Source organism: Hypomesus transpacificus, chromosome 10 (genome assembly GCF_021917145.1).
Source record: "Hypomesus transpacificus isolate Combined female chromosome 10, fHypTra1, whole genome shotgun sequence".
Taxonomy (NCBI): Eukaryota; Metazoa; Chordata; class Actinopteri; order Osmeriformes; family Osmeridae; genus Hypomesus; species Hypomesus transpacificus.
The window spans coordinates 10,003,615-10,016,482 of NC_061069.1; the positions used below are offsets into that span (position 1 = coordinate 10,003,615).

General features: G+C 48.0%; 1 protein-coding gene across 2 annotated transcripts in view; it reads right to left on the bottom strand.

Annotated features, from left to right (window-relative positions):
• The window catches only part of si:ch73-63e15.2 (protein strawberry notch homolog 2), a 41,388-nt gene extending 29,201 nt beyond the window's left edge, over positions 1 to 12,187 (bottom strand). For both annotated transcript variants that reach the window (XM_047028283.1, XM_047028282.1), the window contains exons 1-2: positions 11,803 to 12,187; positions 1,857 to 2,057 (exon numbers count right to left, since the gene is read on the bottom strand). In XM_047028283.1, the coding sequence (XP_046884239.1) occupies positions 1,857 to 1,937 (81 nt within the window). In that variant the 5' untranslated portion in view covers positions 1,938 to 2,057; positions 11,803 to 12,187. The remainder of the gene's footprint in view (positions 1 to 1,856; positions 2,058 to 11,802) is intronic.
• Positions 12,188 to 12,868: the final 681 nt, after the last annotated feature.

Sequence of the window (12,868 nt, forward strand, 5' to 3'; positions counted from 1 at the left end):
CATTTCCACCAGTGTTATTCCCTCAGAACACACCCTTGTGTGAAAAGGCCAGTCACTCCCGTGGGCGTTTGTTTGACATATAAGATTCAATTTTTTTTTTACCTTGGTCTAGCCGAGGCTTTATAAATCACAGAAGTCCCCTACAGGTGACGAACACAGACAAGGCATTGATGTCATTAACTTGGCCTGGATCTCTGAATCAGGACAGGAACCAGAAACCACTAACCGAGTCTGACACAGTCTGTGTTCCTGTCCAGGCCGTGACAAGGCCCTCAGCGAGGCCACCTGACCCTGAACGCATGGCCGTCACCGCTCGGGTTGCAGCTTATGCTCTGGTTAACGACTCATTACCCAGCAGGAGTCATGAGAGGCTAGTGGAGGCAGGAGTCATGAGAGGCTAGTCGAGGCAGGAGTCATGACAGGCTAGTCGAGGCAGGAGTCATGACAGGCTAGTCGAGGCAGGAGTCATGAGAGGCAGGAGTCATGAGAGGCTAGTGGAGGCAGGAGTCATGAGAGGCTAGTCGAGGCAGGAGTCATGACAGGCTAGTCGAGGCAGGATTCATGAGAGGCTAGTCGAGACAGGAGTCATGAGAGGCTAGTGGAGGCAGGAGTCATGAGAGGCTAGTCGAGGCAGGAGTCATGAGAGGCTAGTCAAGGCAGGAGCCATGAGAGGCTAGTGGAGGCAGGAGTCGTGAGAGGCTAGTCGAGGTAGGAGTCATGAGAGGCAGGAGTCATGAGAGGCTAGTCGAGGCAGGAGCCATGAGAGGCTACTCGAGGCAGGAGTCATGAGAGGCTAGTGGAGGCAGGAGTCATGAGAGGCTAGTCGAGGCAGGAGTCATGAGAGGCTACTCGAGGCAGGAGTCATGACAGGCTAGTCGAGGCAGGAGTCATGAGAGGCTAGTCGAAGCAGGAGTCATGAGAGGCTAGTCGAGGCAGGAGTCATGAGAGGCTAGTCGAGGCAGGAGTGATGAGAAGCAGGAGTCATGAGAGGCTAGTCGAGGCAGGAGTCATGAGAGGCTAGTCGAAGCAGGAGTCATGAGAGGCTAGTCGAGGCAGGAGTCATGAGAGGCTAGTCGAGGCAGGAGTCATGAGAAGCAGGAGTCATGAGAGGCTAGTCGAGGCAGGAGTCATGAGAGGCTAGTCGAGGCAGGAGGTCATGAGAGGCTAGTCGAGGCAGGAGTCATGAGAGGCTAGTCGAGGCAGGGGTCATGAGAGGCTAGTCGAGGCAGGAGTCATGACAGGCTAGTCGAGGCAGGAGTCACGAGAGGCTAGTCGAGGTAGGAGTCATGAGAGGCTAGTCGAGGCAGGAGTCATGACAGGCTAGTCGAGGCAGGAGTCACGAGAGGCTAGTCGAGGTAGGAGTCATGAGAGGCTAGTCGAGGCAGGAGTCATGACAGGCTAGTCGAGGCAGGGGGATCTGTTGACAGTCGTCTTCAGGATATCCACCCTCAGCTTCCTCTCATTCAAAAGGCCACTCCGAGGCGTGCGCTGACTATGTTTGGCTCCAGTAAAACACTGATGAAGACAAGGCTGACTCAAGCTGCACAATACATGGTCTGATGCTACATTGAACATCTTGGGTGCAGATGCAAAGTCCCTTGGGCATAACACCCACTATAAATAGAGGCTCCTTGATGGTGAGAGAGAGACACAGAGAGAGAGAGAGACAGAGAGAGAGAGACAGAGAGAGAGACAGAGAGAGAGAGAGAGAGAGAGAGAGAGAGAGACAGAGAGAGGACAGAGACAGAGAGACGACAGAGAGAGAGAGAGTCAGAGAGACAGAGAGAGGGAGGGAGAGACAGAGAGAGAGGGAGGGAGGGAGGGAGGGAGAGAGAGAGAGATAGAGAGCTATCTACCTCCACGTTGGAGGAGGCCATTGTGAACAGGCTGCTGTCCAGCTGGGGCCCCTCGGGGTGCAGGTAGTTCTCCCCGTCCATGACTGGTGCTGAGGGGAGGGGGGGCGTCAGGCTGAGATGCCACACATCACCCTTGGTTGGCTGAGCTGACCTCTGACCCCTGCTGAACTCCACCTAACACTGCCCAGCAACCTCCATGACCTGCAGGTGGAGGGAGGGAGGCAGGGATGGAAGGAGGGGGGAGGGACGGAGGCAGGGAGGGAGGAGAAGGAGAGAGAAATAAAGCAGTTAGTTCAATCCCATATTCCTATTGAAGCGGCACTTAACAGGAAGTCTAGGGCCACGAGCAGCGTGTGGAGAGATGAAGCCGTCAGTCACATGGCACCAACCCAAACGCTGCTTGTGCCGTAGCTGGACTGAAACCAGCTCAGTGAAAGAGAGGGGGCAGCAAGTCACATGACGACACCGGCGAAGTGCTGTTACAGCCAGACTGAAAGTGAGCAAAAACTCATCACATTTACGCTCCTGAATATCAGAGGCTACCCCCCCCCCACCCCCGGGTCTACAGTAACAAATTAATAAAAATTCACATTCATAAGGGCCAATTAAAACAAATGACCGATGACGCATTTGAACCCGCTACCAATCAAAACAGCCCCAGACAGCTGATTGGAGGGTTACAAGTGGGCATGACGTCAGTCTATTCCACGGTAAACATGCCTTCACCGCTGTCGATCTCTCGTCAGGGCCAGATGTCTAGGCCTCGCTTCCCTCTACCCTTGATTGACAGTCCTCATTTTCCTCATGGATTGTCGACACCACGTATCAATCGCTGCGCATGCTTTTATGAGGGGTTGTTACGGCAACGGAAAGACCTAATCAGGAAGTTGGACTCACGAGATGCCACCATACCCACATCCAGTCCTGAACCCCCCAAAAATGAGGAATAAGAGACTCACTCTCGACCGAATTTCGGTTCTCTCGACACAAAAAAATTATAAATAATCCAAATGCTATTCACGTACAAGAATTTGACGGTCAAGATATAGATTTGCGAGGGTTGACAAGTGGATGTGAGAATAAACTCAAAGAGGGACCTCTTAATGGGAACTTCCTTCATGGCCCTTGTCATAGCTGGGTCAGGTGTGCCACACCCAGACATCCCTGGCTTTATGGGAAATGAAAGTCTTACCTTCCCCCCCGCTCCGGAGCGTTCACCGGGGGGGGCGGGGGGGGGGGGGGGGGGAGAAAGGGGTGCCAGTACATCCTGACAGAGTTCAGATGAGGGTCTCCACAAGCAGGTCTTTGTGTTAGCCTAGCCTAGCCCAGCTTAACCTTTTAAAGCCCAGTCCATGCTAACTTAAGGGGAAGCTAGAGAGGTTATGAATGGAGGTCTTGTTAGGCCTTGGCGTTTGATGCTGAGGAACAGCGTACATGACCTCTGAGGATTGAACAGGAAGAACAGGAACTCTATCAGTGGCAGCAGGGAGTAGCCATGGGAACAGGCCTGGGCTCTGACACTGTCAAAACAGAGGAAGTAGGCCTGGTGGAAGCTTCCAGATGGGTCTGGTGGAAGACAACAGACGACACAAACAGGCGGAGCAGGGAAGGAGGAGCGTGAAGCAGAAACTCCACAGTAGAGACACCCTTGAAGGCTTCATCGACTGACAAAACACTGAGCCTGCATCTCTATCCCTTCACCCTTCTCTCTTCACTCTTTTTCACCAGTTGTCCATCTCAATATTCCACATCTCTCTCTCTGCTCAATCCTCCCCCCCTTTCCTGCATGAGATCTACCATCCCCCCTTCTCTCGCCATGCCGACGGCAGCAGCGCGGCAGCAAACGTCTCCTAGCAACGGAGAGGTGTCCATCTTTGGCAGCCCCCATGGCTCCGAGGACAATCGATACTGATCATTATTTGCCTCCCAGATGTCTTCTTCCTGTAAGGCACTCTTATCATTACTGGAAAATGGCAGGGAGGGGGAAGGGGATGGGGCAAACTAAATAAAATGAATGAGAGAGAGCGAGAGAGAGGGGGGGGGGGGGGGGGGGGGGGGGGGGGGGGGGGGGGGGAGAGAGGGAAAGCGAGGCAGAATAACGAGAGAATGGCTAACAAGGAGGTTGTTTATGAATGTAGCCTAGCTGTGAGAGACATTTATTTACCTTTCCTGATTTTTGAAGGCACGTCTGCTATTTAGGGACTGGCTAGTGTCTGGGCTCTTTATTAAGACTTTTATTAAGTACTCCAAGATGCTGGGGACCCATTTGACGGTAACACAGGAAACATTCCAAATCAAAAGGTGCGTCCCAATACCATACTTACACCAGCGTACTATGAACTATACAAAATATCAAACTCTGCACTGCAACGTTGTGCCACCTATCTAGTATGGTGGTACGGGTATTGGAACCCCCCGAATGCAGTGTTCCTGGTAGAAGAAGAATGGAGAGAAAGCATGGAGGGCAGCGTGATAGTGTGAGAAAAAGACTGCTGGAGAAAAAAGCCAGTCATAGTGGTATAATCTGCTCAAGCCCTTTTGGGTGGTCTGTTGTACACCTAAATTTGAGGGATTATCTCTCACACACACACACACACACCAGTGCGCGTTAACACACTTCACGACAAGCTCGAAGCTTATCTACACTAACTTAAAAAAAAAAATCATATTTGAGATGAGAAATTAGCTGCATGTGTGTTGCCAGGCTGACTCCATGCCCTATGTGCGCCAGGGGCCCAGGACCACAGGAGACCAGGCACACAGGGGCCCACAGAGCCCAGGCACAGTGAAGTGTCACTGCAGCCTGTGTCAGATGAAGCACATGGAGCGACTCCAGGGAAGAGTGACTCCCTCAAGCTGCTAAGTCACAGCTAAGCAGTCACGAGGATCTCACGCACACAGGAAAAAAACTGCACACACACAGAGTGGAAAAAAAACATATAAAACAACAACAGGTAGTTGCTGCTGTCTATGTTAAAGGTCCAGGGCTGACGGTGTCATAGGCCGGAATATAAACTGGGAATCTGAAGGTGTTGGACAGTGTTGGTCTTGAAGGAAAGCAGCCTATTAGCCCCTCTACTAAACCCATCCATTGCTGTTATTGTCTCGCTGTGCTTTTTAATACTGATACTATGTCCACTGTACTGTACTGTCTGCAGTGTTGAATGCATCTCTGTTTTCAAGCTCTTGGTGCAGAAAAAATTCCCCTCGGGGCAATAAAGGTTTTCATTCATTCTATGGGGGTCGGGGATGGAGATTCATCCCTCTCCATCCCCCATACGTGTTCCCTCGCTCCTCCGCCGCCCTCATCCTCTCATCCCTCACTCCTGGGGCCTAGCGTTCATCCTGCTTAAGACACGCAAACAAACGACAATCCTCTAACCCGGCTTGGCTTCATCTTCGTTAACGGCCTTGTGAAGATCATCACGTTCCCATGACGAGAACGTGACACACGCTCAAACACTCACCTGTTCACTCCGGTCTGCCAAGACTTCAGACTTCAACACTAATGACATTCACTCTAGTACAATACCAAAACACCTCAAAAGGCAATCCCAACCCATTTCCATCCAGTAAACGTTCCCCAAATCACGTATAACTTAATGACGAAGACAGAGTGTAACATGTTTGATCACCCTGGGTTCGAGGATCACGGCCGGACTCGAGGATAAATTCATCAGCCACGCCATGAAAAATTCATAAAAAGGAACAAGTGACTTCCCTTGGAAACACATCCGTCATTCAAAACAGCCTGCATTATTAATCGGACGCTTTTCAACACGCGGTGACGCTTTCTGTTCCATCAGGCAGACGATCGGAGACACAGATCTGTGAAGAGCTTAGCGCCGAGGCGAAGACAGACCCACAAAGCCAAATGATCAAGTGACAGTCTTATCAAACACGAGCCTGACAGAAACAAATTGAGTTTTTAAGATCTGCGTTCTTGGTTATCGAGTTTCTTCCATTCAAATATTTAACGCGTGCGCGCACACGCGTACCTTTTATAAGATGGTAAGATGAATTAAGATGCCTAGCTGGAACACTGCTCAAATTAAGGTATTTATGACTGTGTGTGTGTGTGGGGGGGGGGGGGGGGGTTGTGACGGTAGGTGTGACTTTTCCTCTAGTCAAAACAGTAAACCCAGAAGGACACGCCTCCACACACACACAGTGCCCACCACTTCAGAAGTGACACCCTGACTTTGACTGTGTCACCACTTGGAGAAGACCAGTGTGTGATATTCCACAGACTAATCTGGCGAGAATAACCCCAACAGAGCTCTGGTGAGTCAGAATGGGGCTTTTGTTGTGGTGGAGTACAGGAGAGTAGGAGGGGTGTGGGGGAAGAAACCACCAGCATAGAGGGGCTTAATGAAGGCCCTATAACCACCCCCACTTCACACACACACCCCACCCTCACCACCAGCAGCCACTAGATCAAAGCTGGCCAAGATCAAAGAGGAAGGAGAGGGATCTACTCTACTTAGCAGCTCCATGCCTCCTGCCATGTCTACTCAGGACCAACACACACAGACACACACACACACACACACACACACACACACACACAGACACACACAGACACACACACCAGGCTTGACCTCTGAAGGCATACTCTGGTCCTTGCTGTGTGTCCACGTGGCTGAGATGGACAGAGACACAGAGCCACATCCAGGCCCAGAGACAGGCCAGGGGATTAGAAAATGACTTCCTAGCTGCCTGAAAGAAGAAAATAACTCTCTCTTCATTATTGCACAGACACAGAGAGACCGAGACAGAGAGAGAGACAGAGAGAGAGACAGAGAGAGAGACAGAAACAGAGAGACAGAGACAGACAGACAGAGACAGACAGACAGAGAGAGAGAGAGAGAGAGAGAGAGAGAGACAGAGAGAGAGACAGACAGAGAGAGAGAGAGAAAGAGAGGTGAGGGCTACTCTAGTTGGCACACACACAGTTACAGTAGCTGAATTGGGGAGGAGCTAACGCGATGTTGGGCCTTGTGTTCAGCAAGGCTGCATGCGTCCCAGTGAGCTGACTGTGCTGTGGGCTACACACACACACACACACACAGTGTGTAACATGCAGCTCGTGTGCGTGTTAAGCAATCACAAAATAAGAGTTGGGTTGCATGGAGGGCAGAGGCCTGTGAACTCCTGTGTGGGCTGAAGAAAGTCCTGCTTTTCAGGACAGCACAATGAGTACTAGCCAGCCAGCCAGCCAGCTAGCCAGCCAGCCAGCCAGCAAAACAAATCTTCTAATCCAGGTAAAAGGACTCTACATCTCAGACCTTCAGAGCCTAATAGAATGTACAGGTCTGGAGGGTAAACACCAGAGGTAACCGGCAGTTTGGGGGTTTCGCAGGCTGTAGTTCTGTGTAGAGGCCGAAGCATTGCCTCCGTGGTCCTCCCTAGACCTTTCAGAGTAACAAACTAAAGAGCCGGTTCAGAGATTAGAGAAGCAAGGCTTGTTGTGATCTTTCCACTCGTCGGTTTCTTCGGAAAGTCTACAATGTCTTCCCTTTGCCCGCAGAGGTCGGGTCTAGCTGCCAAGAAAGCACCGATAAGGCTGAATCATGCTCAATCAAACAGCATCAGGAACCATTAGACTTTGTGAAAGGGCCCAGACTGGGCTGTTAGGGACTGACTTGGGAGGAATGGGGCACCTATGACATTTGGAGTGCACTGGAGAGCCAGACTGGCTTCACCCTGCAAGACAGCATGGAGCAACAGGAAACTGGAGATGGGGGGGACGATGGGGGGATGAATGCTTAACTACAGACAGGCAGACAGACAGGCTGAGACAGACAGACAGACAGGCAGACAGACAGACAGGCTGACAGACAGACAGGCAGACAGACAGGCTGACAGACAGACAGGCTAATAGACAGACAGACAGACAGGCTGACAGACAGACAGACAGGCTGACAGACATACACCAGAGTAAGTGATGTAAATATGAACTTCTATTCTAACCAACCCTGAACCACACAGAGCAAGACAGAGCTATTGACAGACAGTGGGATTGGATAGAGGCAGGGGCTTATGGGCTTTCTGCTCTCTGTGCAGCCGCAGCCAGACCCTGACCCTTGACCTTCTCTGCTCTGCAGCCATGACAGATCCACGGGGAACAAGGATCCCCATCATTATCATCAGCCACTCCTGTGGATAATTCCTATGTTGGGCAGCTGAAACTCAAACTCTTTGGAAAAAGACTGTTCTAATCACCTTAAAAGTAGGCGTTTTAAAAAGTCTGTTTTAAGCAGATCTCCTTTGGCACGACTTCTCGATGATGTGGAGAGTTTAAAAATGAGACAAGATTATCCTCCTGAACCCCCCCCTCCCTAAACAAAATACAAAATTAAAGGAATCCTAACAATAACATGAGTCCATCTCCTGGGAACGACCATGCCCTGAGGGCAGTTCCTGCACTGGGGAAAGAGGTAGCGCTCCCAGGGAACGGCTCCTCTTTCAGCACATCTCAGGGAGTAACAAAGCCCAGGCAAATCTCCCAGTAAGTACCGGAAGATTCCGTCACTCGCACCGGTAAATGGCATTTTTGGGGTTTGTTTTTCCCGTAGGTCTAAACAGAGAGGAATTGAATCTTGACAAGCACTTCCCGTTCTCCTTCATACTCGTACATGATGAGTTAAGATGAGCGATGGCAGATATTTGCAACACTATGCGGCTGAAGTTGACCTTACCTGAGATTGTTCTATTGGCAAAACTACGGATCAAACACAAACTTCAATTTGTGTATTTAAAAAAAACCACACTTCAATTTATTTCAACAGGGTCTCTTCACAGTCCAAAGATGTGAAGATATTGGTTCACTAGTTGTAGGCTAGGTTTAAACACCGACTAGGCCCATGTCACATATTCCAACAGTGTAGATGGGCATAGTTCTTTAATATTTCCGCCATGTTGAGTGCAGTGTTTGCTTTGCAGCTTACGATGTTTACCTACTTCTTAACTTACAGCGGCCCACTGAATGACCTGCCATTGAACATTCCCCCTGCATTTCAATCATCTTCTGATCAGCTCTTGGGCAGCATGCACACCACACCAGCACCATGTTATAAAGGACTGTTTCTCTGACACCAGTATAAGGAACAGTGGAGCCTTTTTATTAGGAAAAGTAGAACCTGGCCTTGTCTCCATCCATAGCTCATGTTTAATACATGAACTATTACCTAATGAAGGCCAGGTTCGAGGAAAGCAGAACAGTCCAACCTATTACCCATCCCTGACCTCCTTCCTCTAACAATACCAGCACCACCACTCTATTCTCTACACCACCCCATCCACTCCCACATTTCATTCTTGCTCCAATCAGCCCAGAGGCCATAAATGAGATTTATCACTGACACCAGCCGGGGGGGTTGGGGGGATGGGGGGGGGGGGGGGGGACAGAGAGTGGTAGCAGAAGCAGAGCAACAACCAAAAAACATGCCTGAGAGAAAGAGAGAGAGAGATGGAGAGTATGAAAGACACGGAGAGAAAGAGAGAGGGAAAGATATGGAGAGCGTGAAAGACAAGGAGAGAGAGAAAGCGAAAGAGAGATACGAGTGGAAGAAGAAAGCGATGGAAAGGGGAGAGACAGAAAGATGGAAAGAGGGTGAGAGGCCAAAAGAAAGACGGTATGAGTGAGAGAAGGAAGACAGAAGGGGAGAAAAGAAAGCAAAAAGAAAGAGGGGCAGAGGAGTGGAGAAGCTCTGGGCTGTTAGGGTGCATTCAATCCCAACAGACTCCTGCTTGCTCTCAACAACAACAACCAAGGCTTGTGGCCTTCAAGATCCCATTACAGAGGGGGGAGCCTGTCCACCAACAGACAGATTGACTTCACACACACACACACACACACACACACACACACACACACACACACACACACACACACACACACACACACACACACACACACACACACACACACACACACACACACACACACACAGGGCAAGGCAATGCCAATTAAACATGTCATCAAAGGTTTGGTAAAAGAATGTGATTTGCATGTTAGCTCAAGTCAATACTGTTACGGGCTAGCTTGTTCATCTGATTTTGTCAGGCGAGGTTTATCACCATCTGTGTTCGTGCAACTGTATGCTTGAAAACACTATGCATTTCATCAATTCTTCTGATAAACTTTTGGTTGTTAAATATATTTTTCATATATTTGTGACAGATTGATCCAGCATCACGAGACAGGACAGAACAAAAGAACAGTGTATGGCCTTTTTTAAACTTGCAAACAGAGAGAACAAACACCTATTGATCCACAGTGGTGTTCTGTGGGCAGGAAAAAGGAAGCCTGTGGTTTTCAAGCCTGTATTTCAGCTTCACACTAACAGTTAAAACAGCCTGTCTGCTACTGTTATCATGGAGTAATGGGAGAAAGATGGTGAGGAACCAAATGACACCATGGCCAGTGACCACTCAACTGAGTTAGGCAGAAGGTTAACAGGGAATACTGGGAGTCATTCACCCTTCAATTATCAAATTGCATTCTTGACTTGAGGGGAAATCGTTGTACGGATTACAAAATTGGCATGAAAACCTGTGTTGAGGTCAGACCGTATTGGTCTATCCTTTACACACTGGCAGTTGTGCCACTATCAAACTGTGCAAATAGAAATGCCAATAGAATTGCTTGATAGTACAAGTGGTTTTCTTGCTTAAATGTAGTTCCTTTGCACAACTATTTTAGACCACCCTTTAGGGCTTAAGTCTCCTGAGTGATTTCACTCTAAAGATTCCAGAGACATGGTAAATATATTACTCTCCACATCAACATTATAAAGGTGCCTACATTATTAGTGACATAAATAGTTTTTTGTTGAGTAAGGCTGATGATTAGAAGGGGGCCATGGCTCAACACAGCTGTCAGTACTCTGAAATGTAGGCTACATTCAGATGCATGCACCCCCCACCCTCGCCCCCCTTCTTCCGAGAAGAACACAGCGCTTCTGTACAAAACTACTACTAGCGACAACTTTGTCTTTTCTCAACAAGTACAGACAGGTCTCTGGCTATAGAAAATTGTGAATCTGCCTTCCAACCACAAGTCCGTGAACCTGAGCATTCACGTAGAAAGGTCAAAGAGTCCTTTGAGAGACAAGAAATGTAACCAGGCTAGTTAGTGGTTTGGCACACAAAGACCACACAGAATATTCCCCGAGTTGAGCAACTACACATTTGATAACTGATCCAATAGTGTGATTTTCATAATCTAAAAAATGAACAATATAGACTAGATAATACGACAGTACAACAAATATCAGGAAATATCGTATTATATGAACCCTGATACAAATGAATTTCAGTTGTTCTCCACAAAAATTAGCAATCAAGCTAACTAACGAAAACATGAATTAGAAATAACAGAAGATGCAAATTATCCAAGACGGGTCTAGTTTGACTAGCTGGTTAGCAACAATAATCCCTCACATGGACTCTAGATACTATTCCATAAAACAAGGAAAGGCAAATATTAAACGATTAGCAAGGCGTTATCTAGCAAGCGTTAGCCAGCTAGATAGAAGATCTAAGAAAGTAGTCAAGCTAGCCAAGCTATACTATCAGGAGTCCTACTCCTGACAAAGCTGTGGCTAGCCACAGTAGCTCGCTTGCTAGTTAGCTAGAGCTAGCTAGCTTTCGGTATCGACGAATATCTTCGAAAATGACATTCACTTTGCAACAAATAAGACATACGTTTGATAAAAACAAAAAAATGCACGTTGCATCTGCTAGCTAGCGTCATACTAATAATAAAACGAAATATGATATTTGCTTACACCTAGCTAATGTTAGTCAACCAGCTAGCATACTACCCATAGCTGTGACGACTGTTGGCTAGCTGGCGTTTTCAGTCTTGCTAGCTCGGCTAGCTGTCTACATGTCGTTCGCACACAGTTTTACGTATCTGATAACCTTGAATTACACTTACCAATAACGTGTTACTTATACTGAATCCCAGTTTCTTTTATGTTTCTGGTTTTAATCGAATTCGCGCCTGTATTAGATCGAATCGAGAAATTTGGTCGAACTTATTCTTTTCAGTTGTTTTCTTCACTTCCTGATAGAGACGGTGCCATTTTGCCAATCCAAGGGAGATATTTCCGCTGCTGTCGTCACACAAGAATGCCTTATTGCCAGTTGCCCGTGGCTTATGGTTGTCATGTCAGCTCCCTGTCCTTCTGTGTGAGCTGAGATGAAGTGTAGCTACATTTGACTGTTTCTGATCAAACTAAATCATCCTTGTAATATATTTCGAAAAATAGAACAGGTCAGGCTAGTTATAACATTAAGCAACAACAGCGTACCCATTAGATTGTGTAGACTAGGTTTGAACGAACCGTGCTGGGTTCAGGTGAGACAAGGGATTGTCCTATTCATTTGCTTCAAGGCTACGCCCTAGTTGAACATAGTATGTCTGGAATGGCTCTGATTGCATGTGTCAGGCCATAGATGGCCATGTTACATTATCAAAACAGCAGGACAAACCATCAGAGTAGGCTAATTCTGCTACAGAATAGTGTTCCGTCTCTATGAAACACTTAACAAGACCAGTCATAGGGATAATAGAGTGTAAGTGTGTTTATTTCCAGTATGTAAGCCTATAAAGGTTTCATTCATTCATAAATGTGTACTTTACACCCTTACGCGAGTCGCTGGGCCACACAAGCTCGCTGTCACCTGCACTCTTTATTCGATTATTCGATAATGACCTCCACAATGCCCACAATCAATTTGACAGATATGGAGAATATGATGCACTTTTTATATAAATGTTATCTGTATTTGTCGGTATTTGATAATGGACCAATAGGAGTTGCAGCGTGTGTGCTTATTTGTTGCTGTTCTCCTTTTGTCACGTGCATCCTTACACGATGACGTATCGAACGATGCAACTGGATGAGGTCCAGTAGTTTCCAGTAAATATATCCAAGGCCTTCCTGGCACAACAGTCCCCATTTTCATCAACAATGGAATGGGGATGAAGAGGAGCACAG